Source organism: Acanthopagrus latus, chromosome 17 (assembly GCF_904848185.1).
Source record: "Acanthopagrus latus isolate v.2019 chromosome 17, fAcaLat1.1, whole genome shotgun sequence".
Classification (NCBI taxonomy): domain Eukaryota; kingdom Metazoa; phylum Chordata; class Actinopteri; order Spariformes; family Sparidae; genus Acanthopagrus; species Acanthopagrus latus.
Genome location: NC_051055.1, coordinates 25294104 through 25320199, shown reverse-complemented (window position 1 = coordinate 25320199; position 26096 = coordinate 25294104). Strand labels below are relative to the sequence as shown.

Below are 26096 nucleotides of genomic sequence, written 5' to 3'. Positions count from 1 at the left end.
GCTTTAATTATGTGATTATGACTACTGCACACCTGTAATTAAATACATGGGAAAATATATTTGACTGGAAGGACACCTGAAAGGGAACCCTTTCACATTTTGTCCAGTGGAGGAACACACAGACAATACTTTATCATGTTTTTCTAATGGAAGGGAATCCTAGAGGGCCCATCATCACGTTTTGTTTTGTTATTTTTAATGGAGGTGATCCAAAAATGGAACTTAAGCCTTTTTTGTCTTGTTTTTATCCTGTATAAATATGTTTGATTAATGTGGTATTTAAAACAAGATTGTTATTTTCAGAGAAATTCCTTTTCATAAGAGAAAATTGGCCTAATCCAAGCCAATCCATTTCATTTAACGGATTATCATTATCATTAATACTATTACTATACTAATACTATTATTATCATGGCTATCGTTATTGTTGATGAAGGTTCTCAGTCATCCAGGTAATGGTAAATCTAGGTGCTGTATCTCCGGCAACTAGACAGTTTCTTGAAGATGTTTCGCCTGTCATACTCATCTCAGAGGATTATTATTATTATTATTATTATTATTATTATTATTATTATTATTGTTGTTGTTGTTGTTGTTGTTGTTGTTGTTGTTATTATCATCATCATCATCATTATTATTATTATTATTCTATGTTTGGTTTTGTGGTTATTCATTGTCCGTGTCTGTACTTTTATATCTGATACTTTGTACAGTAAAGATTTGGAGGGTGGAACAAAATAACGTCCTTTACAACATACTCCAGTACAGCAGGTGGCGGTGTGCACCTTGGGAGTCATCGGTCGCAATCTGCCATTAAAACAAAAGAAGAAGAAGGAGCCGTAGCAGAAGAAGAAGAAGAAGAAGAAGAAGACGTAACAACAACAAACCAGACACATATAGGTGACCTGACTTTTTCTTTGGGCTTTAAACTTACTTGTCATGTAATGTTAGCTTGTGTCTTCGCAGCGTAGTCTTCAGTTTTCACTAGTGTTAAATGCATTGTTCCGGAAATGTGATTATTTTGATAACTTAGCGCAGCATTAGCTAGTTGGCAGTAAATCAGCCCTCAAACTTGACCCCATATTTTTTGTCCTGCAGCACGTTTCGACGTGGACTTGTGGCTCCTCATGACCAACAAGAGGGAAAATTGGGAGGAAAATATACTTATAGCAGGTATGTACGGTGATTTGTGACAGTTAGTCTTATGTAGTTAGTGGGCTGTGCTCGCCAGCCCACTATGGACACCTCTATAGCTCTGCTATAGGGTGTCCATAGTGGGCTGTGCGAAGCACAGCCCACTATTACTGTTGCTCGCGCCTCTTCTTATTAGTGGGCTGTGCTCGCCAGCCCACTATGGACACCTCTATAGCTCTGCTATAGGGTGTCCATAGTGGGCTGTGCGGAGCACAGCCCACTATTACTATTGCTCGCGCCTCTTCTTAATAATAATATTTTTCATCCTCCCGCTCGTTTTTGGCACTTAACTAGTCCCGCACCGTTTGTCGCACCAACACAAAAATATACCAAAACGTGCGTCTCGATCTGACTCGGTATGCTATCATTCAGATTTTTGAAATTTGAATTTTTCGCGTCGTAAGACGCGAAAAACTGCGAAAATTTTCCCATAAGGAATGAATGGGACGAGGTCAAAAATGTCGCAAATCTGCAACGTTTTTCAAACATCTCCTGCTCGGGCATACTTTCGCCTAGAAACACCATTCCAACTTTAAAACGTAGGCACAGGTCTCATCTATTTAAGTTGTATTTGAACTTCTTTCCTATGATGTATAGTTTTTGAACTGTGACCCTTTAACGATGATGAGTGATTTGGGGAAAATTCAGGGTTTTAAATGAGTGTGTATGGCGGAATGTTCGCGCAGCAGAGTGCAGGAGACCAACTGACAGAGTGAGAGAGACTCAAAAAACGCCTCAGAAATTTTCTCTTTCCGTGACGATCCCGGCCACAAATTACGCTCAAAAACAGTGATACTTTCCAGAGTTGTAGCCACACTTGTCTTCTCTCTCACAATGCGTCCGCTTTTTCGGTCGGATTTACGGTTTTTGAATTATCTGCCTCTGACCGACCAGAGTAGCTCTCACTGGCTCCATTTACTCCAATGTTAATCGGGAAGAGGATTTTCGAAACTGCTCCCTTTTTCCAACTCGCTCCCGTTTCCACATTTCTGACACAAGGACCATGAAACTTGGTGAGCGTGCTCTTTAAGGCATTTCTGGCATGACCGTGAAAAAAATTTGCTGCTATCATGTATGGTTTAGAAAATATGGCACCAGTTTGATGTCCTGCATGTGAGGCTGAAAGTGCTGAGAAACAGCTGTGCCAGTCCGTTACCGGGGGGCGGGGGGGGGGGTCAGCAACGATCACCGTGGCAACCAAGATCAGCTGGGCCAGCACAGACAGTCTGTCTGTCTGTCTGTCTCTATCTGTCTGTCTATGCATATATCTCTCTTTATCTGTCTGTCTGTCTCTATCTGTCTGTCTCTCTCTCTCTCTACCTGTCTATCTCTCTCTCTCTCTCTCTACCTGTCTATCTCTCTCTCTATCTGTCTGTCTTTCTGTCTCTCTCTCTCTCTCTCTCTCTATATATATATATATATATATGTTTGTCTGTCTCTCTGTCTGTCTGTCTCTGTCTCTTTCTCTCTCTCTCTTTATCTGTCTGTCTCTCTCTCTCTATCTGTCTATCTCTCTCACTCTCTATCTGTCTATCTCTCTCTCTCTCTCTCTACCTGTCTATCTCTCTCTCTCTCTCTATCTGTCCTTCCATACATATATCTCTCTCTATCTGTCTGTCTATCTTTCTCGGTCTGTCTGTCTGTCTGTCTCTATCTGTCTGTCTCTATCTCTCTATCTATCTGTCTCTATCTGTCTGTCTCTCTCTCTTTCTCTGTTTCTCTCTGTATGTCTGTCTCTCTCTCTCTCTCTCTCTCTCTCTCTCTCTCTCTCTCTATCTGTCTGTCTCTGTCTGTCTCTCTCTATGTCTGTCTGTCTGTCTGTCTCTCTCTCTCTCTCTCTCTCTATCTGTCTGTCTTTCTCGGTCTGTCTGTCTGTCTGTCTCTCTATCTGTCTGTCTCTATCTGTCTGTCTCTCTCTCTCTATCTGCCTGTGCGCACAAACAAACAATATATCACAATGTGCAGCTCGATCTGACTCGGTATGCTACCATTCAGTTTTTCAGAATATCAATTCTTCGCGTCGTAAGACGCGAAAAACTGCCAAACATTTCCCATAAGAAATGAATGGGACGAGGCAAAAAACAAGTCGCAAATCTTCAACATTTTTCAGACATCTCCTGCTCTGGCATACGTTGACCTAGACACACCATTCAAACTGTAAAATGTACATACAAGTCCAAATTATCAACGTGATCTCATACTTTTGCCTTAGCTTTCATAGTTTTTTCATCACGGGACAAAGCGCACAGCCCACTCTCGCGATTCCCCGGCGGGGAATTGTCTAGTTAGTGGGCTGTGCTCGCCAGCCCACTATGGACACCTCTATAGCTCTGCTATAGGGTGTCCATAGTGGGCTGTGCGAAGCACAGCCCACTATTATTATTGCTCGCGCCTCTTCTTATTATTATTATTTTTCATCCTCCCGTGATTTTTTGGCAGTTAACTTGTCTCGCACCGTTTGTCGCACCCAAACAAAAAATATATCAAAACGTGCGTCTCGATCTGACTCGGTATGCTATCATTCAGATTTTTGAAATACGAATTTTTCGCGTCGTAAGACGCGAAAAACTGCGAAAAATTTCCCATAAGGAATGAATGGGACGAGGTCAAAAATGTCGCAAATCTGCAACGTTTTTCAAACATCTCCTGCTCGGGCCTACTTTCGCCTAGAAACACCATTCCAACTTTAAAACGTAGGCACAGGTCTCGTCTATTTAAGTTGTATTTGAACTTTTTTCCTACGATGTATCGTTTTTGAACTCTGACCCTTTAACGATGATGAGTGATTTGGGGAAAATTCAGGGTTTTCAATGAGTGTGTATGGCGGAATGTTCGCGCAGCAGAGTGCAGGAGACCAACTGACAGAGTGAGAGAGACTCAAAAAAAACCTCAGAAATTTTCTCTTTCCGTGACGATCCCGGCCACAAATTACGCTCAAAAACAGTGATATTTTCCAGAGTTGTAGCCACACTTGTCTTCTCTCTCACAATGTGTCCACTTTTTCGGTCGGATTTACGGTTTTTGAATCATCTGCCTCTGACCGACCAGAGGAGCTCTCACTGGCTCCATTTACTCCAATGTTAATCGGGAAGAGGTTTTTCGAAACTGCACCCTTTTTGAGATCGCTCCCGTTACCACATTTCTGACACAAGGACCACGAAACTTGGTGAGCTTGTTCTTTAAGGCATTTCTGGCTTGACCGTGAAAAAATTTTGCTGCTATCATGTACGGTTTTGAAGATACGGCACCGGTTTGACGTCCTGCATGTGAGGCTGAAAGGGCTGAGAAACAGCTGTGCCAGTCCGTTACCGGGGGGCAGGGGGGGGGGGGGGGGTCAGCAACGATCACCGTGGCAACCAAGATCAGCTGGGCCAGCACAGACAGTCTGTCTGTCTCTCTCTCTCTATCTGTCTGTCTGTCTCTATCTGTCTGTCTCTCTCTCTCTCTCTCTACCTGTCTATCTCTCTCTCTCTCTCTACCTGTCTATCTCTCTCTCTCTCTACCTGTCTATCTCTCTCTCTCTCTCTACCTGTCTATCTCTCTCTCTCTCTATCTGTCTTTCTCTATCTGTCTGTCTGTCTGTCTCTCTCTCTGTCTGTCTGTCTGTCTCTCTCTCTCTATCTTTCTCTGTCTCTGTCTTTGTCTCTCTCTCTCTCTCTCTCTCTCTCTCTATCTGTCTGTCTGTCTCTATCTGCCTGTCTTTCTCTCTCTCTCTCTCTCTTTATTTGTCTGTCTGTCTCTCTGTCTGTCTGTCTGTCTCTCTCTCTCTATCTTTCTCTGTCTCTGTCTTTGTCTCTCTCTCTCTCTCTCTCTCTCTATCTATCTGTCTGTCTCTATCTGCCTGTCTTTCTCTCTCTCTCTCTCTCTACCTGTCTCTCTCTCTCTCTCTCTCTCTACCTGTCTATCTCTCTCTCTCTCTCTCTACCTGCCTATCTCTCTCTCTCTCTCTATCTGTCTGTCTATACATATATCTCTCTCTATCTCTGTCTCTCTCTGTCTCTCTCTCTCTCTCTCTCTCTCTCTCTCTCTGTCTGTCAGTCTCTATCTGTCTGTCTCTCTCTCTCTGTCTCTCTGACTGTCTGTCTCTGTCTTTCTCTCTCTCTCTATCTGTCTGTCTTTCTCGGTCTATCTGTCTGTCTCTTTCTCTATTTCTGTGTTTATTTTCCAATCCACTGTACATTGAGGGCCCTTTTTTCTGTCACTAACTCTTCCCACACCGCTGACTGCATACAAACAAACAATAGATCACAACGTGCAGGTCGATCTGACTTGGTATGCTATCATGTAGTTTTTCAGAATGTCAATTTTTTCGCGTCACAAGACGCGAAAAACTGCCAAACATTTCCCATAAGGAATGAATGGGACGAAGTCAAAAAAGTCGCAAATCTCCTTCTCTGGCATACGTTGACCTAGACACACCATTCAAACTGTAAAATGTACATACAAGTCAAAATTATCAACATGATAGCATACTTTTGCCTTAGCTTTCATAGTATTTTCGTCACGGGGCAAAGCGCACAGCCCACTCTCGCGATTCCCCGGTGGGGAATTGTCTAGTAATAATAATATTTTTCATCCTCCCGCTCGTTTTTGGCAGCTAACTAGTCCCGCACCGTTTGTCGCACCCAAACAAAAAATATATCAAAACGTGCGTCTCGATCTGACTCGGTATGCTATCATTCAGATTTTTGAAATTCGAATTTTTCGCGTCGTAAGACGCGAAAAACTGCGAAAAATTTCCCATAAGGAATGAATGGGACGGGGTCAAAAACGTCGCAAATCTGCAACGTTATTCAAACATCTCCTGCTCTGGCATACGTGCGCCTAGAAACACCATTCCAACTTTAAAACGTAGGCACAAGTCTCGACTATTTAAGTTGTATTTGAACTTTTTTCCTACGATGTATAGTTTTTGAACTCTGACCCTTTAACGACGATGAGTGATTTCGGGAAAATTCAGGGTTTTCAATGAGTGTGTATGGCGGAATGTTTGCGCAGCAGAGTGCAGGAGACCAACTGACAGAGTGAGAGAGGCTCAAAAAAAACCTCAGAAATTTTCTCTTTCCGTGACGATCCCGGCCACAAATTACGCTCAAAAACAGTGATATTTTCCAGAGTTGTAGCCACACTTGTCTTCTCTCTCACAATGTGTCCGCTTTTTCGGTCGGATTTACGGTTTTTGAATCATCTGCCTCTGACCGACCAGAGGAGCTCTCACTGGCTCCATTCACTCCAATGTTAATCGGGAAGAGGTTTTTCGAAACTGCACCCTTTTTGAGATCGCTCCCGTTACCACATTTCTGAGACGAGGACCACGAAACTCGGTGAGCGTGTTCTTTAAGGCATTTCTGGCTTGACCGTGAAAAAACTTTGCTGCTATCATGTACGGTTTTGAAGATATGGCACCGTTTTGACGTCCTGCATGTGAGGCTGAAAGGGCTGAAAAATTAGCTGCACCAGTCCGTTCCCGGGGGGCAGGGGGGGGGGTCAGCATTGATCACCGTGGCAACCGAGATCAGCTGGGCCAGCACAGACAGTCTGTCTGTCTCTCTCTCTCTATCTGTCTGTCTATGCATATATCTCTCTCTATCTGTCTGTCTGTCTCTTTCTATCTGTCTGTCTCTCTCTCTCTATCTGACTGTCTGTTTCTGTCTATCTGTCTCTATCTGTCTCTCTCTGTCTGTCTGTCTCTGTCTCTGTCTCTCTCTCTCTCTGTCTCTGTCTGCCTCTCTCTATCTGTCTCTCTCTCTCTCTCTCTATCTGTCTGTCTCTGTCTCTCCCTCTCTCTCTCTATCTCTCTGTCTCTGTCTGTCTCTCTCTCTCTCTATCTGTCTCTCTCTCTCTCTCTCTCTCTATATATATATATATATGTTTTTCTTTCTGTCTCTCTGTCTGTCTCTGTCTCTCTCTCACTCTGTCTGTCTCTCTGACTGTCTGTGTCTGTCTCTCTCTCTCTCTTTATCTGTCTCTCTCTCTCTCAATCTGTCTATCTCTCTCTCTCTATCGCTCTCTCTCTATCGCTCTCTCTCTCTACCTGTCTATCTCTCTCTCTCTATCTCTCTCTCTATCTGTCTGTCTCTGTCTATCTGTCTGTCTGTCTCTCTATCTGTCTCTCTCTGTCTCTCTGTCTCTCTCTCTCTCTCTATGTTTCTATCTGTCTCTCTCTATCTGTCTATCTCTCTCTCTCTATCTCTCTCTCTCTCTATATCGGTCTGTTTCTCTCTCTCTGTCTGTCTGTCTCTGTCTGTCTGTCTGTCTCTCTCTCTCTCTCTCTATCTATCTGTCTCTCTCTCTCTATCTGTCTGTCTATACATATCTCTCTCTCTCTCTCTCTCTCTCTCTCTATCTGTCTGTCTGTCTCTGTCTCTCTCTCTCTCTCTATCTGTCTATCTGTCTGTCTGCCTCTCTCTCTCTCTCTCTCTCTCTCTCTGGCATACATTGACCTAGGAACACCATTCGAACTTTAAAATGTAGATACAAGTCCAAATTATCAACGTGGAATTCAACTTTTGCTCTAGCTTTCATAGTTTCTTCGACACGGGGCAAAGCGCACAGCCCACTCTCGCGATTCCCCGGCGGGGAATTGTCTAGTGTTTATTTTGCAATCCACTTTACAATGAGAGCTCTTTTTTCTGTCGCTAACTCGTCCCACACCGTTGAGCGCACACAAACAAACAATATGTCAAAACGTGCGGTTCGATCTGACTCGGTATGCTATCATTCAGTTTTTAAGAATATCAATTTTTCGTGACGTAAAACGCGAAAAACTGCCAAACATTTCCCATAAGGAATGAATGGGATGTTGTAAAAAAGTCGCAAATCTGCAACGTTTTTCAAACATCTCCTGCTCTGGCATACATTCACCTAGAAACACCATTCAAACTTTAAAATGTCGGCACAAATCCTGTTTATTAGAGGTGTGTTCAACTTTTTTCTTATACTGTGTAGTTTTTGAATGCTGGCCCTTGAAAGATGGTAAGGGAAATTTTCTCTTCAGATGACGCTCCCAGCCACAAATTTCACTCAAAAACAGTGAAATTTTCCAGAGTTGTAGCCACACTTGTCTTCTTTCTCCCAATGTGTCTATTTTCTCGATGGGATTCACGGTTTTAGAATTATCGGCCCCTAACCAACAAGAGTAGGTCTCAACTGTCCCATTAACTCCATTGTAAATCAGGAAGAGGATTTGTAAAACTGCACCCTTCTCTAACTCGCTGCTATTGCCACATTTCTCAAAGTGGGACCACAAAACTTGGTGACTGTGTTAATTAAGGCCATTCCCGCTTGATGGTGGAGAAATTTTGCAGATACCATGTTTGCTTTTTCGTCACGGGGCAAAGCGCACAGCCCACTCTCGCGATTCCCCGGCGGGGAATTGTCTAGTTAGTGGGCTGTGCTCGCCAGCCCACTATGGACACCTCTATAGCTCTGCTATAGGGTGTCCATAGTGGGCTGTGCGAAGCACAGCCCACTATTATTATTGCTCGCGCCTCTTCTTATTAGTGGGCTGTGCTCGCCAGCCCACTATGGACACCTCTATAGCTCTGCTATAGGGTGTCCATAGTGGGCTGTGCGAAGCACAGCCCACTATTATTATTGCTCGCGCCTCTTCTTATTATTATTTTTCATCCTCCCGTGATTTTTTGGCAGTTAACTTGTCTCGCACCGTTTGTCGCACCCAAACAAAAAATATATCAAAACGTGCGTCTCGATCTGACTCGGTATGCTATCATTCAGATTTTTGAAATTCGAATTTTTCGCGTCGTAAGACGCGAAAAACTGCGAAAAATTTCCCATAAGGAATGAATGGGACGGGGTCAAAAACGTCGCAAATCTGCAACGTTATTCAAACATCTCCTGCTCTGGCATACGTGCGCCTAGAAACACCATTCCAACTTTAAAACGTAGGCACAAGTCTCGACTATTTAAGTTGTATTTGAACTTTTTTCCTACAATGTACAGTTTTTGAACTCTGACCCTTTAACGATGATGAGTGATTTGGGGAAAATTCAGGGTTTTCAATGAGTGTGTATGGCGGAATGTTCGCGCAGCAGAGTGCAGGACACCAACTGACAGAGTGAGAGAGGCTAAAAAAAAACTCAGAAATTTTTTCTTTCCGTGACGATCCCGGCCACAAATTACGCTCAAAAACAGTGATATTTTCCAGAGTTGTAGCCACACTTGTCTTCTCTCTCACAATGTGTCCACTTTTTCGGTCGGATTTACGGTTTTTGAATCATCTGCCTCTGACCGACCAGAGGAGCTCTCACTGGCTCCATTCACTCCAATGTTAATCGGGAAGAGGTTTTTCGAAACTGCACCCTTTTTGAGATCGCTCCCGTTACCACATTTCTGACACGAGGACCACGAAACTCGGTGAGCTTGTTCTTTAAGGCATTTCTGGCTTGACCGTGAAAAAATTTTGCTGCTATCATGTACGGTTTTGAAGATATGGCACCGGTTTGACGTCCTGCATGTGAGGCTGAAAGGGCTGAAAAATTAGCTGCACCAGTCCGTTACCGGGGGTGGTCGGCAACGATCACCGTGGCAGCCGAGATCAGCTGGGCCAGCACAGACAGTCTGTCTCTCTCTCTCTATCTGTCTGTGTCTTTCTGTCTCTCTCTCTCTCTCTCTCTCTCTCTCTCTCTCTCTCTCTCTATCTTTCTACCTGTCTGTCTGTCTCTCTCTCTCTCTCTCTTTCTACCTGTCTGTCTGTCTGTCTCTCTCTCTCTCTTTCTACCTGTCTGTCTGTCTGTCTCTCTCTCTCTCTCTGTCTGTCTATCTCTCTCTATCTGTCTGTCTCTGTCTCTCTCTACCTGTCTGTCTCTTTCTCTCTCTCTCTTTCTATCTGTCTGTCTGTCTCTCTCTCTCTATCTGTCTGTCTCTCTCTCTCTCTGTTTGTCTCTCTCTCTATCTGTCTGTCTCTCTCTCTATATATATATCTCTGTATCTGTCTGTCTGCCTCTCTCTCTCTCTCTCTCTCTCTCTCTCTCTCTCTCTCTGTCTGTCTCTGTCTTTCTCTCTGTCTGTCTCTGTTTCTCTTTATCTATCTGTTTGTCTCTCTTTCTACCTGTCTGTCTCTGTCTCTATCTGTCTGTTTATTTTACAATCCACTGTACATTGAGAGCCAGTTTTTCTGTCGCTAACTCGTCCCACACCGTTGAGCACACACAAACAAACAATACATCAAAACGTGCAGCTCAATCTGACTCGGTATGCTATCATTCAGTTTTCCAGAATATCAATTTTTCGTGTCGTAAGACGCGAAAAACTACCAAACATCTCCCATAAGGAATGAATGGGACAAGGTAAAAAAAAGTCGCAAATCTTCAACATTTTTCAAACATCTCCTGCTCTGGCATACGTTGACCTAGACACACCATTCAAACTTTAAAATGTAGATAAAACTCCAAATTATCCACGTGATATCATACTTTAGGCTTAGCTTTCGTAGTTTTTTCGTCACGGGCCAAAGCGCACAGCCCACTCTCGCGATTCCCCGGCGGGGAATTGTCTAGTGTTTATTTTGCAATCCACTTTACAATGAGAGCTCTTTTTTTCTGTCGCTAACTCGTCCCACACCGTTGAGCGCACACAAACAAACAATATGTCAAAACGTGCGGTTCGATCTGACTCGGTATGCTATCATTCAGTTTTTAAGAATATCAATTTTTCGCGACGTAAAACGCGAAAAACTGCCAAACATTTCCCATAAGGAATGAATGGGACGTTGTAAAAAAGTCGCAAATCTGCAACGTTTTTCAAACATCTCCTGCTCTGGCATACATTCACCTAGAAACACCATTCAAACTTTAAAATGTCGGCACAAATCCTGTTTATTAGAGGTGTGTTCAACTTTTTTCTTATACTGTGTAGTTTTTGAATGCTGGCCCTTGAAAGACGGTAAGGGAAATTTTCTTTTTAGATGATGCTCCCAGCCACAAATTTCACTCAAAAACAGTGAAATTTTCCAGAGTTGTAGCCACACTTGTCTTCTTTCTCCCAATGTGTCTATTTTCTCGGTGGGATTCACGGTTTTAGAATTATCGGCCCCTAACCAATAAGAGTAGGTCTCAACTGTCCCATTAACTCCATTGTAAATCAGTAAGAGGATTTGCAAAACTGCACCCTTCTCTAACTCGCTCCTGTTGCCACATTTCTCAAAGTGGGACCACAAAACTTGGTGACTGTGTTAATTAAGGCCATTCCCGCTTGATGGTGGAGAAATTTTGCTGATACCATGTTTGCTTTTTCGTCACGGGCCAAAGCGCACAGCCCACTCTCGCGATTCCCCGGCGGGGAATTGTCTAGTGTTTATTTTACAATCCACTGTACAGTGAGAGCCTTTTTTTCTGTCGCTAACTCGTCCCACACCGTTGAGTGCACACAAACAAACAATACATCAAAACGTGCGGTTCGATCTGACTCGGTATGCTATCATTCAGATTTCCAAAATATCAATTTTTCACGTCTTAAGACGTGAAAAACTGCCAAACATTTCCCATAAGGAAAGAATGGGACGAGGTAAGAAAAGTCGCAAAACTTCAACGGTTTTCAAGATTTCAAAAGCCGACATCTCTGGCATACGTTGACCCAGACACACCATTCAAACTTTAAAATGTAGATACAAGTCCAAATTATCAATGTGGGATTCAACTTTTGCTTTAGCTTTCAGGGTTTTTTCGTCACGGGGCAACGCCGATATTTTCCAGAGTTTTAGCCACACTTGTCTTCTCTCTCATAATGTGTCCGCTTTTTCGGTGGGATTTACGGTTTTTGAATTATCTGCCTCTGACCGACCAGAGTAGCTCTCACTTCGTCCATTCACTCCAATGTTAATCGCGAAAAGGATTTTCGAAACTGCACCCTTTTTCAACTCGCTCGTGTTACCACATTTCGGATACGAGGACCACGAAACTTGGTGAGCGTGTTCTTTAAGGCATTTCTGGCTTGATCGTGAAAAATTTTGCTGCTATCATGTACGGTTTTGAAGATATGGCACCGGTTTGACGTCCTGCATGTGAGGCTGAAAGGGCTGAGAAACAGCTGTGCCAGTCCGTTACCGGGGGGCAGGGGGGGGGGTCAGCACGATCACCGTGGCAACCGAGATCAGCTGGGCAAGCACAGACAGTCTGTCTGTCTCTCTCTCTCTATCTGTCTGTCTATGCATATATCTCTCTTTATCTGTCTGTCTCTATCTGTCTGTCTCTCTCTATCTGACTGTCTGTCTCTCTCTATCTGTCTCTCTCTGTCTCTCTCTATCTGTCTGTCTCTGTCTGTCTGTCTCTCTCTCTCTCTATCTGTCTGTCTCTGTCTGTCTGTATCTGTTTTCCTCTCTCTCTCTATCTTTCTGTCTCTCTCTCTCTCTATCTGTCTGTCTCTGTCTCTGTCTCTCCCTGTCTCTCTATCTCTCTGTCTTTCTCTCTCTCTCTCTGTCTGTCTGCCTCTGTCTCTCTATCTATCTGTGTCTCTCTCTCTGTCTGTCCTTCTCTCTCTCTGTCTCTCTCTCTCTATCTTTCTATCTCTCTCTCTCTCTATCTGTCTGTCTATACATATATCTCTATCTGTCTGTCTGTCTCTCTCTCTACCTTTCTATCTGTCTCTCTCTATCTGTCTATCTCTCTCTCTATCTCTCTCTCTCTCTATATCGGTCTGTTTCTCTCTCTCTGTCTGTCTGTCCCTCTCTCTCTATCTATCTATCTGTCTCTCTCTCTCTATCTGTCTGTCTATACATATATCTCTATCTGTCTGTCTGTCTCTCTCTCTATCTGTCTCTCTCTGTCTCTCTCTCTCTCTATCTTTCTATCTGTCTCTCTCTATCTGTCTATCTCTCTCTCTATCTCTCTCTCTCTCTATATCGGTCTGTTTCTCTCTCTCTGTCTGTCTGTCCCTCTCTCTCTATCTATCTATCTGTCTCTCTCTCTCTATCTGTCTGTCTATACATATATCTCTATCTGTCTGTCTGTCTCTCTCTCTATCTGTCTCTCTCTGTCTCTCTCTCTCTCTATCTTTCTATCTGTCTCTCTCTATCTGTCTATCTCTCTCTCTATCTCTCTCTCTCTCTATATCGGTCTGTTTCTCTCTCTCTGTCTGTCTGTCCCTCTCTCTCTATCTATCTATCTGTCTCTCTCTCTCTATCTGTCTGTCTATACATTTATCTCTCTCTCTCTCTCTCTCTCTCTCTATCTGTCTGTCTGTCTCTTTCTATGTCTCTCTCTCTCTCTCTCTCTCTATCTGTCTATCTGCCTCTCTCTCTCTCTCTCTCTCTCTCTCTCTCTCTCTCTGGCATACATTGACCTAGGAACACCATTCGAACTTTAAAATGTAGATACAAGTCCAAATTATCAACGTGGAATTCAAATTTGCTCTCGCTTTCATAGTTTCTTCGTCACGGGGCAAAGCGCACAGCCCACTCTCGCGATTCCCCGGCGGGGAATTGTCTAGTGTTTATTTTACAATCCACTTTACAGTGAGAGCCATTTTTTCGGTCGCTAACTCGTCCCACACCATTGAGTGCACACAAACAAACAATACATCAAAACGTGCGGTTCGATCTGACTCGGTATGCTATCATTCAGATTTTTAAAACTTTGATTTTTCGCAACGTATTTCGCGAAAAACTGCCGAAAATTTCCCATAAGGAATGAATGGGACGAGGTCAAAAAAGTCGCAAATCTGCAACATTTTTCAAACATCTCCTGCTCTGGCATACGTTGACCTAGAAACACCATTCAAACTTTTAAATGTAGGCACAAGTCTCGTCTATTTAAGTTGTATTTGAACTTTTTTCCTATAATGTGTAGTTTTTGAACACTGGCCCTTGAATGAAGGTGAGTGAAATTTTCTCTTGATATGACGCTCTCAGCCATAAACTTCATTCAAAAACAGTGAAATTTTCCAGAGTTGTAGCAGCACTTGTCTTCTTTCTCCCACTGTGTCTACATTATCGGTAAGATTCACGAATTTTCAATTATCAGCCTATAACCAACAACAGTAGTTCTCAACTGTCCCTTTAACTCCATTGTTAATCGGGAAGAGGATTTGCAAAACTGCACCCTTCTCTAACTCGCTCCTATGAGCACATTTCTCAAAGTGGGACCACAAAACTTGGTGACTGTGTTCTTTAAGGCCTTTCCGGCTTGATGGTGTAGAAATTTTACTGATACCATGTTTGCTTTTTTGTCACGGGGCAAAGCGCACAGCCCACTCTCGCGATTCCCCGGCGGGGAATTGTCTAGTTAGTGGGCTGTGCTCGCCAGCCCACTATGGACACCTCTATAGCTCTGCTATAGGGTGTCCATAGTGGGCTGTGCGGAGCACAGCCCACTATTACTATTGCTCGCGCCTCTTCTTAATAATAATAATAATAATAATATTTTTCATCCTCCCGCTCGTTTTTGGCAGCTAACTAGTCCCGCACCGTTTGTCGCAGACAAACAAAAAATATATCAAAACGTGCGTCTTGATCTGACTCGGTATGCTATCATTCAGATTTTTGAAATTCGAATTTTTCGCGTCGTAAGACGCGAAAAACTGCGAAAAATTTCCCATAAGGAATGAATGGGACGAGGTCAAAAATGTCGCAAATCTGCAACGTTATTCAAACATCTCCTGCTCGGGCATAAATTCGCCTAGAAACACCATTCTAACTTTAAAACGTAGGCACAAGTCTCGACTACTTAAGTTGTATTTGAACTTTTTTCCTACGATGTATAGTTTTTGAACTCTGACCCTTTAACGACGATGAGTGATTTCGGGAAAATTCAGGGTTTTCAATGAGTGTGTATGGCGGAATGTTCGTGCAGCAGAGTGCAGGAGACCAACTGACAGAGTGAGAGAGACTCAAAAAAAACCTCAGAAATTTTCTGTTTCCGTGACGATCCCGGCCACAAATTACGCTCAAAAACAGTGATATTTTCCAGAGTTGTAGCCACACTTGTCTTCTCTCTCACAATGCATCCACTTTTTCGGTCAGATTTACGGTTTTTGAATCATCTGCCTCTGACCGACCAGAGGAGCTCTCACTGGCTCCATTTACTCCAATGTTAATCGGGAAGAGGATTTTCGAAACTGCACCCTTTTTCAACTCGCTGGCATTTCCACATTTCTGACACCAGGACCATGAAACTTGGTGAGCGTGCTCTTTAAGGCATTTCTGGCTTGATCGTGAAAAAATTTTGCTGCTATCATGTATGGTTTTGAATATATAGCACCAGTTTGACGTCCTGCATGTGAGGCTGAAAGGGCTGAGAAAACAGCTGTCCCCAGTCCGTTAGCGGGGGGGGGGGGGTCAGCACGATCACCGTGGCAACCGAGATCAGCTGGGCAAGCACAGACAGTCTGTCTGTCTCTCTCTCTCTATCTGTCTGTCTATGCATATATCTGTCTTTATCTGTCTGTCTCTATCTGTCTGTCTCTCTCTCTCTCTATCTGACTGTCTGTCTCTCTCTATCTGTCTCTCTCTATCTGTCTGTCTCTATCTGTCTGTCTCTCTCTCTCTCTCTATCTGTCTGTCTCTGTCTGTCTGTATCTGTCTTCCTCTCTCTCTCTATCTTTCTGTCTCTCTCTCTCTCTATCTGTCTGTCTCTGTCTCTGTCTCTCCCTGTCTCTCTATCTCTCTGTCTTTCTCTCTCTCTCTCTGTCTGTCTGCCTCTGTCTCTCTATCTATCAGTCTCTCTCTCTCTCTCTCTCTCTGTCTGTCCTTCTCTCTCTCTCTATCTGACTGTCTGTCTCTCTCTATCTGTCTCTCTCTATCTCTCTCTATCTGTCTGTCTCTATCTGTCTGTTTCTCTCTCTCTCTATCTGTCTGTCTCTCTCTGTCTGTATCTGTCTTCCTCTCTCTCTCTATCTTTCTGTCTCTCTCTCTCTATCTTTCTATCTCTCTCTCTCTATCTGTCTGTCTATACATATATCTCTATCTGTCTGTCTGTCTCTCTCTCTATCTGTCTCTCTCTGTCTCTCTCTCTCTCTATCTTTCTATCTGTCTCTCTCTATCTGTCTATCTCTCTCTCTCTATCTCTCTCTCTCTCTATATCGGTCTGTTTCTCTCTCTCTGTCTGTCTGTCTCTGTCTGTCTGTCTGTCTCTCTCTCTCTCTATCTATCTTTCTCTCTCTCTCTATCTGTCTGTCTATACATATATCTCTCTCTCTCTCTATCTGTCTGTCTGTCTCTGTCTCTGTCTCTCTCCCTCTCTATCTGTCTATCTGTCTGTCTGCCTCTCTCTCTCTCTCTCTCTCTCTCTCTCTGGCATACATTGACCTAGGAACACCATTCGAACTTTAAAATGTAGATACAAGTCCAAATTATCAACGTGGAATTCAACTTTTGCTCTAGCTTTCATAGTTTCTTCGTCACGGGGCAAAGCGCACAGCCCACTCTCGCGATTCCCCGGCGGGGAATTGTCTAGTGTTTATTTTACAATCCACTGTACAGTGAGAGCCATTTTTTCTGTCGCTAACTCGTCCCACACCGTTGAGTGCACACAAACAAACAATACATCAAAACGTGCGGTTCGATCTGACTCGGTATGCTATCATTCAGATTTCCAAAATATCAATTTTTCACGTCGTAAGACGTGAAAAACTGCCAAACATTTCCCATAAGGAAAGAATGGGACGAGGTAAGAAAAGTCGCAAAACTTCAACGGTTTTCAAGATTTCAAAAGCCGACATCTCTGGCATACGTTGACCCAGACACACCATTCAAACTTTAAAATGTAGATACAAGTCCAAATTATCAATGTGGGATTCAACTTTTGCTTTAGCTTTCAGGGTTTTTTCGTCACGGGGCAAAGCGCACAGCCCACTCTCGCGATTCCCCGGCGGGGAATTGTCTAGTGTTTATTTTACAATCCACTGTACATTGAGAGCCATTTTTTCTGCCGCTAACTCGTCCCACACCGTTGAGCGCATACAAACAAACAATACATCAAAACATGCGGTTCGATCTGACTCGGTATGCTATCATTCAGTTTTTAAGAATATCAACTTTTGGCGTCGTAAGACGCGAAAAACTGCCAAATATTTCCCATAAGGAATGAATGGGACGAGCTCAAAAAGTCGCAAATCTGCAACGTTTTTCAAACGTCTCCTGCTCTGGCATACATTCACCTAGAAACACCATTCAAACTTTAAAATGTAGGCACAAATCCTGTGTATTAGAGGTGTCTTCAACTTTTTTCCTATACTGTGTAGTTTTTGAATGCTGGCCCTTGAAAGATGGTGAGGGAAATTTTCTCTTTACATGACACTCCCAGCCACAAATTTCACTCAAAAACAGTGAAATTTTCCAGAGTTGTAGCCACACTTGTCTTCTTTCTCCCAATGTGTCTATTTTCTCGGTGGGATTCACGGTTTTTGAATTATCTGCCCCTAACCAACAAGAGTAGCTCTCAACTGTCCCATTAACTCCATTGTAAATCAGGAAGAGGATTTGCAAAACTGCACCCTTCTCTAACTCGCTCCTATTGCCACATTTCTCAAAGTGGGACCACAAAACTTGGTGACTGCGTTATTTAAGGCCATTCCCGCTTGATGGTAGAGAAATTTTGCTGATACCATGTTTGCTTTTTCGTCACGGGGCAAAGCGCACAGCCCACTCTCGCGATTCCCCGGCGGGGAATTGTCTAGTAATAATAATTAGTGGGCTGTGCTCGCCAGCCCACTATGGACACCTCTATAGCTCTGCTATAGGGTGTCCATAGTGGGCTGTGCGAAGCACAGCCCACTATTGTTATTGCTCGCGCGTCTTTTTATTAGTGGGCTGTGCTCGCCAGCCCACTATGGACACCTCTATAGCTCTGCTATAGGGTGTCCATAGTGGGCTGTGCGGAGCACAGCCCACTATTACTATTGCTCGCGCCTCTTCTTAATATTTTTCATCCTCCCGCTCGTTTTTGGCACTTAACTTGTCTCGCACCGTTTGTCGCACACAAACAAACAATATATCAAAACGTGCGTCTCGATCTGACTCGGTATGCTATCATTCAGATTTTTGAAATACGAATTTTTCGCGTCGTAAGACGCGAAAAACTGCGAAAATTTTCCCATAAGGAATGAATGGGACGAGGTCAAAAATGTCGCAAATTTGCAACGTTTTTCAAACATCTCCTGCTCGGGCATACATTCGCCCAGAAACACCATTCTAACTTTAAAACGTAGGCACAGGTCTTGTCTATTTAAGTTGTATTTGAACTTTTTTCCTACGATGTATAGTTTTTGAACTCTGACCCTTTAACGATGATGAGTGATTTGGGGAAAATTCAGGGTTTTCAATGAGTGTGTATGGCGGAATGTTCGCGCAGCAGAGTGCAGGAGACCAACTGACAGAGTGAGAGAGGCTCAAAAAAAACCTCAGAAATTTTCTCTTTCCGTGACGATCCCGGCCACAAATTACGCTCAAAAACAGTGATATTTTCCAGAGTTGTAGCCACACTTGTCTTCTCTCTCACAATGTGTCCACTTTTTCGGTCGGATTTACGGTTTTTGAATCATCTGCCTCTGACCGACCAGAGGAGCTCTCACTGGCTCCATTTACTCCAATGTTAATCGGGAAGAGGATTTTTGAAACTGCACCCTTTTTCAACTCGCTGGCATTTCCACATTTCTGACACCAGGACCATGAAACTTGGTGAGCGTGCTCTTTAAGGCATTTCTGGCTTGACCGTGAAAAAATTTTGCTGCTATCATGTATGGTTTTGAATATATAGCACCAGTTTGACGTCCTGCATGTGAGGCTGAAAGGGCTGAGAAACAGCAGTCCCAGTCCGTTACCGGGGAGCAGGGGGGGGGGTCGGCAACGATCACCGTGGCAACCGAGATCAGCTGGGCAAGCACAGACAGTCTGTCTGTCTCTCTCTCTCTATCTCTCTCTATCTTTCTCTGTCTCTGTCTTTGTCTCTCTCTCTCTCTCTCTCTCTCTCTCTCTCTCTCTCTCTATCTTTCTGTCTGCCTCTATCTCTCTATCTGTCTGTCATCCTCTCTCTCTATCTGTCTGTCTGTCTCTATCTGTCTGTCTGTCTCTCTCTCTATCTGTCTCTCTCTCTCTCTCTCTCTCTCTCTATATATATATATATATATATGTGTGTATATATATGTTTTTCTTTCTGTCTCTCTGTCTGTCTCTGTCTCTCTCTCACTCTGTCTGTCTCTCTGACTGTGTCTGTCTCTCTCTCTCTCTTTATCTGTCTCTCTCTCTCTCAATCTGTCTATCTCTCTCTCTCTATCTCTCTCTCTCTATCTCTCTCTCTCTCTACCTGTCTATCTCTCTCTCTCTATCTCTCTCTCTATCTGTCTGTCTCTGTCTATCTGTCTGTCTGCCTCTCTCTCTTTTTATATATATATGTCTGTCTGTCTGTCTGTCTGTCTGTCTGTCTGTCTCTCCCTCTATCTCTCTATTTTACAATCCACTGTACATTGAGAGCCAGTTTTTCTGTCGCTAACTCGTCCCACACCGTTGAGCGCACACAAACAAACAATACATCAAAACGTGTGGCTCGATCTGACTCGGTATGCTATCATTCAGTTTTCCAGAATATCAATTTTTCGCGTCGTAAGACGCGAAAAACTACCAAACATCTCCCATAAGGAATGAATGGGACGAGGTCAAAAAAGTTGCAAATCTTCAACATTATTCAAACATCTCTTGCTCTGGCATACGTTGACCTAGACACACCATTCGAACTGTAAAATGTACATACAAGTCCAAATTATCAACGTGATCTCATACTTTTGCCTTAGCTTTCATAGTTTTTTCATCACGGGACAAAGCGCACAGCCCACTTTCGCGATTCCCCGGCGGGGAATTGTCTAGTTTATACTAGTTTTTGTACTGTTATTGACCTCTCTCATGAAACTGCTGCTTAACTTACCGATAAGGTTTATGATTGTCTAAGAACAGAAGCTGTTACATGCTTTACAGTTTGTAAAGGCACACTATGGACTGTGATATTGACTTGACAAGTTAAGCAGCTCTCTTCCAGTGGTATAAAACAAAAATATAGCTCCCTACTGTTACTGTTAATATGCTCAAAACTAGGTCTTTCTGCAGCTTTTGTCAACCCTGCTGTTTTTTGTTTTTTTTTTAGGATATTGAGGACCCCTTTGCTCTCTTTGACAGCTCAAAATAAATACTTAACATTAGAGTCCCACAGATATATCAGTCAGCAGATATTATTGGTTAATATTGATTTAACACGGACATATGTTGCCTGATATCTCGCATTATGAAAATCTCTTTCTTTGTGGTGATTATAATGCAGGAAACAATGCTTGGGGTAATTTATGAGTATTGCTGTATTGAATTTTACTTGTCACTCTCAGTCTGGCAAGTCGAAGGTCATAAATGTGGTTCACGTAGGTACAAGAACACTGATGCAACGCAGGTGCTTCAGGCAATCCAAGATTGATTTCAAGCATTTTCGCGATCAGAAATGTGTCAGTTGAAATTGTAAACACAAGCTGCAGTCTGAGAAGAAAGAAAAACGATTAACTTGAGTGATTGTCCATGTAATATCTTTGTTCTTTGATTCCACAGTACTGTGCCAGACATGAGCTGCACTTTCCAACTCCTGGTTTCCCGCACCGACTTCTGCCATGGCCGGTTTCTGCTGGTCTTGTCACAACGGTCCCCATTGCTCAGAACGCTCAGCTCCGGTCCCCAGGTCAGTCGCAGCCTGCGAGAGAGCTACAGGCTTCTCCAACTTCCTGACGAGCGAGACAGCAGTCCTGTGCAGGTGAAAGAGGCTTACTTACGCCTAGCCAAGCTCTACCACCCGGACTCTGGGGCTCCGACTGCAGATGCAGTGCTGTTTGCTCGGGTTGAGGAGGCCTACCGGGCTGTGCTGGCACATCAGAGCAAGACAAATAAACCTGATGGAGGGAAGGAAGTGGAAGATGAGGAGTCCAGAGGCACAGCATTTGCACACAGACAGTACCTCAGTTATGAAGGTGTGGGTTCAGGCACGCCCAGCCAGCGTGAGCGTCAGTACCGGCAGATTCGAGTAGACCGGGCGTCCAACCAGATTTTGAACTACCGGCAGAGGGAGCACGAGAGGGCAGCTGCTGCAGAGGGGGCGCTGGTGGAACGTGACATGCGTCAGCGCAGTCGAAAGATCAAAATCACCCAGGCTGTGGAGCGGCTTGTGGAGGACTTGATCCAGGAGTCCATGGCCCGGGGAGACTTCAGGAACCTCAGTGGAGCTGGAAAGCCTCTCAATAAGTTTGAGCACAATCCATATGCTGATCCTATGACCCACAACCTCAACCGCATCCTCATAGACAATGGTTACCAGCCACCGTGGGTTGTCACACAGCGCGACATCCGAGAGACCACAGCTCATATCCGAAAGCGGTTATTGGAGGGGAGGGCCAGACTCGGTGACCCCATGAGCCCCAAAGAGAGCAGCCAATGGGAGCAGCTGTGTGCATCTGTAGAGGAGGAGCTGGTGAAACTCAACAAGATGGTGGACAATTACAACCTCATCGTGCCGATGCTCAAAATGCAAATGGTTCACTTCAGTTTGTCACGAGAGATTGACCGTGCTGTGAAAGGAGCCCACCAACACAGACTGGAGCAGCAGAGAGAGAGAGAGAAGGAAAGAGAGAGGCGGAAGGAAGAGAAAAAAAGAGCCAATGCACTAAATAAGACAAAAAATACCAAACAAGGCCTGATGTCTTGGATGAAGAGTTTTCTCTAGTTGAAACTATGAAACTCTGAATTTAAGTGAACGGAGAAGTCTTTTAGATCGATATTTATTATTTTTCACTTGAACCAATCATAGCAGTTAATAGAGCGATATTTCTAACACTCGTTCACCCACTGATATACAGCTGTAGACAATGGTGCCACTTTGTGGCAATTGAGGACCGCTACATATGTGACAAAAGTAGCAAAAAGCAATTTGTGGCTCCAGAGGAAGCTGCATGCAATCTGTTAAATTGCCTCCAGTGATGTCATTACTTGCTAAATTGCATTGTGGGTAATGTAGGCGGCAGGTTATGAAAAGCAGTCTAGCATTGTACTACCTATAACATAACAGTGTTGGACCAGTATGGACCAGAAAATAAGCCCAATTAAAATAGATACAGCAGGACCAGAGATATCACCTTTTATATTCAAAGTATTATTCTTCCTTTTCAAAACCTGGTGACTGTGTTACCCTCAGTGCAACTTAGCCACTGAGAGACATCAGTGGGAGGTATTATCAGATTACGTGCAGCTTCCTCTGGAGGACACTTGAATGTGTAAAACTGGTGAAGTTACCCTTTAATCAATTATGTCACGGTTATTGTCCAGATTTGCAGGGTTGTCTTCGGCTGTTAGTGAAAGAACAGTATTGAGCAATCCTGGTTGTTTGACTGTAAGTGTTGTGAGCTGCATGTGCTGATAACAAAGATGTAACAACATGAGTCATATTTATAAAGCAAGTTGTTTCTGTGAAATTACTGATCTGACACACTGTAACTTTTGGCTGCTATGTGACATTAAAAGTTACTAAACAGTGTTACAGAGGTTTACATTTTCAGTCTGGGAAATGTCTCATTCTAGTCTGGCAGCTGCTCCAGTGTCGCAGGGTTGCAGATGACGATGGGCTCTTTGCTTCTGGCTCCGTTACCTCCGTCCTCCCTGTGCAGAGCCTGAGTGACGACCCTGGACGGAGTCATCACCGTGGTCCAGTCTTGGGCGATGTACTGGTGGTACGGGTCATGAGAGCTCTCCAGCTTCTTGGAGCGAATGTAGCTGAGCATGATGCCGAACGTGAAGAAGCTGAACATGCCAACCACCAGCAAGATGTACATCATGCCCTGAGACTGAGCATGGGCCCTGGCTCCGGCCACGTGGGGCACAGCCTGCTGGGTGGTGTAGTTCTGGGGTGTCAGTGGAGACAGTATACTTGTGCTGTTGAGGCAGTGCTGCAGGAAGGAGAGCAGGAGCGACTGCAGCTCAGTGGCGTTGATGTTTGACATGGTTGCCCTCTGCTGGACACAAAGCAAACTGCAACTGTGGAGGTAGAGGAGAAAAAGAATCATCTCACATAAATATCAGAAAATTAAATGTTTATATATTCCTCTTCACCTGCTAACAACAACCAAAGAGGAACCAGACAAGCAAGCAAAAGCATTATATTAAATTTGAAGTTAAGTAAAAGATTAAAGATGTTTTCTTTTAATAGAATATATTAAAAGGAGAAAAAAAATTGAGGAGCAAAGTAAGAGCATACTAAGTCAGGATGTGAGAAAATGTGAGAAAATGAATTCAATCTCTCCATGAGAAGGGTGTAAGAAGAAATCTCAGGATACTCATTTTTTCCAAGAGTTTATAAACGTGTTTTAAACACTTGAGTGTTTTCATAAACTCAAAAAGTTCACCCCCAAATTAAGTTTCAGTTGGTATCTTCTCACTCAATCCATATCATGCTGATTGAAAGTCGGATGAAGTTTTGTAGTCCACAAAATATTTCTGGAGCTTTCTGGAGCAAAACAGTGTTGCTGCATTCTCCTAAACAACTGAGGTAAATGTGTTTTACGAACACATAATTGTTTGAATGTATGTTAAAAGTACACATCAGAAATCCTTCGGTGACCCAACAAACTTGAACTTGAATGCAGTGTACACTCACTTTTCTTAGGGCTGACCTTTCAGAGTTAGCTCTGCTGTTATAACTGTGAAGGTGAGGTTATTTAGAAACTGAGTCCTGATCATGATATCTGTCATTATTCAAGCTTTGTTCAGTAGAAAGATGAGCCTACCGTTCAAAGATGTGTGAGTCAGTTCCTGCTGTCACTGGCATCAACAGACATCGATCATTTCAAGACAGGCGTCTCCAGCAGGACTAAGACTGCAAAGAACGGTGTACACGCACCCCCTTCTCTTGGTCTTAATGTGCCCTCCTTCATGCTCATTCTTTCTCGTGGAAGAGATATCCAGTGTGTTCAACATGTCAACACGTTTAATGAAAGGAGGAGGTCACAGGGCAAGGGCAAAAACTCCGTATAGTGAGGCATGACTTAAACTGCAGTCCTTTACTGGTAAAATCAGCTGAGATGAAGACTTCACACCAGGTGAGTTTGGTGTTAAGATGTTTGTCTTCACATCAGACCTCAATATGTCATGAAAATCATAAGAAAAATATGTTGAATATGTTGCTAAATTGAAGATCTTTTTGTTCTGACTGCATGGCAAAGCCTCCCAATTTTACACCACCAGGGACAAAAATCAAGATTTACTTGTGTTCATACTCAGTTTCTGAGAAGTGTCTGTGTCTGTTCACATTTTGCAGTAGCAGCAAGCGCATGTAGCAGAACAAAGCTGCTTTCAGTCTGGAGGTAGTTTGGACAGTCTGCAGCGCCGCTCAGACTAGATTGAGTTACAGCACGATCACCTCTAAATGTCCCTGGGACGTAAAACACAGTGGTATTTAAGAAAGACTTATGCAGATTTGTGTATTCATATTCTGTAGTAGGATTGGCAGGGCAAAGGGTAAATTTTGTTCAAGAGATCGACCTCGTGTTGTGAATGGTGAAGTGTATTTTTAAAAACAAATGATACAGTATTTGCACAGGTAACATCCAGAAAACTGTCATAGATAACACTGATGGTGTCTTGAGTTTACGTGTTTAAGTGTGAACAGAGACAGTGCAGTGGACAACAGATAATATACAAAAGGATTTACTTTATTTTCCTTTACAAACTTGGACAGATGTGAACTGTGACAAACAGATAAGCTCAGATTTAGACATGCTGCTAAACATACACTAACGCTGGATCGGGAGTGATGCCAGCGTCATGATTCCCATTAAAATTTTACATTAAGATCTCAAATTATTAAGACTTCACAGATACCTCGAGGGTCATATTAAATTAAAGGAGCAGTTCCCCCAAATGTTAAAATCAGGTCGTCCATAAAACATTTCTGGAGCTTCACAGCAAAACAGCGTGTAGCATTCTCCAAATAAACTGAAGTAGATGGGAAAAAAAACAACAAAAGAAGAAAAAATGTCTCCATACAGCTTATTTGTAAGTGACCAGAAGTCCAAGATCAAAAAATGTATTTGAAAAGACATCATTCACACCCGTTTTGAATTTGAAAATCTTCACAATTTTCTTTTTTTTTCCAGCTGTTTGTCTTCATATTTTTAAAACAAGTCCCTGTTTACTTCAGTTGTTTAGGAGAATGCTGCAACGCTGTTTTGCAGAGACGCTCCAGTTCCACTGGCATGAGGGCGAGCAGACAATGACTGAATCTTCATTCATCGATGAAATCTTCCTTTGAATGAAATTGAAAAACTCTCATTCTGGTTTGCTTACTTGGTCAAAATAAGTCTAGATTGTTACCTGTAATTTTCAAATATAGCAAAATAAAAACAAGAATTAGTTGTTGTTGTTTGGACTTTAGGCAAACTTACTTTCAAAGTTAAATTTAAAAAATATTTCCAATCTTACATTTTATAAACTAAACATAAATATATGAAATAAGTGATGGATTATTCAACAGCAAAACTAATCATCCACTGGATCTGCTACACTGAGAGCCCTATTTACAAATCTACAAACTTTCAAGCATGTAGTAGTCCCGCAGGAGATCTTAGACAGCATGTTTCACTGACAGGAAATCTTTGAAAGAAATCTCCCCCGCCTGCTGCCTCCTGCACCATCAGCTTTTAAATCACCCAACAGTAATTGTGACTTTGGCAGAATCGAGAGTCGAGCTGGACTCTCGCTGAGACGATCTTCTTACCTGGTGGACACAGAATGAAAGTTCAGAGAGTAAGAACGTGCTTTTCAGTATCGTCACATTTTCCTACAACAGATGTAGTAAATCTGCGGCTTGGAAGATGAATCTAACTCACCAGTAATGTTACTCTATCTGCACACCGTCACAGTTGTCTTTTGATTCTAGCAG

General features: G+C 43.2%; 3 protein-coding genes across 5 annotated transcripts in view; 1 reads left to right on the top strand and 2 right to left on the bottom strand.

The window, feature by feature from the left end:
* The first annotated feature begins 817 nt into the window (after positions 1-817).
* dnajc28 (DnaJ (Hsp40) homolog, subfamily C, member 28) lies at positions 818-22697 on the top strand. Its single transcript, XM_037075626.1, has 3 exons — positions 818-900; positions 1099-1173; positions 20729-22697. The coding sequence occupies exon 3, from the start codon at positions 20742-20744 to the stop codon at positions 21888-21890; it is 1149 nt and encodes a 382-aa protein (XP_036931521.1). The 5' UTR covers positions 818-900; positions 1099-1173; positions 20729-20741; the 3' UTR covers positions 21891-22697.
* Positions 22698-22712: 15 nt separating this feature from the next.
* On the bottom strand, positions 22713-23699 carry LOC119006670. Its single transcript, XM_037075627.1, has one exon. It carries the CDS (start codon positions 23221-23223, stop codon positions 22738-22740), a length of 486 nt encoding a protein of 161 aa, XP_036931522.1. The 5' UTR covers positions 23224-23699; the 3' UTR covers positions 22713-22737.
* A 1147-nt stretch (positions 23700-24846) lies between these two features.
* Positions 24847-26096, bottom strand: part of si:ch211-225p5.8 (uncharacterized protein LOC555567 homolog) — a 10761-nt gene continuing 9511 nt past the window's right edge. For all 3 annotated transcript variants that reach the window (XM_037073197.1, XM_037073196.1, XM_037073198.1), the window contains 2 exons: positions 26044-26096; positions 24847-25931 (listed from right to left, as the gene is read on the bottom strand). The exon at positions 26044-26096 is cut by the window's right edge and continues 1 nt beyond it. In XM_037073197.1, the coding sequence (XP_036929092.1) occupies positions 26052-26096 (45 nt within the window). In that variant the 3' untranslated portion in view covers positions 24847-25931; positions 26044-26051. The remainder of the gene's footprint in view (positions 25932-26043) is intronic.

Excerpts from the sequence above, each read along its gene's own strand:
- dnajc28 (XM_037075626.1), top strand. The coding sequence starts at position 20,742 with ATGAGCTGCACTTTCCAACTCCTGGTTTCCCGCACCGACTTCTGCCAT.
- LOC119006670 (XM_037075627.1), bottom strand. The coding sequence starts at position 23,223 with ATGATTCTTTTTCTCCTCTACCTCCACAGTTGCAGTTTGCTTTGTGTC.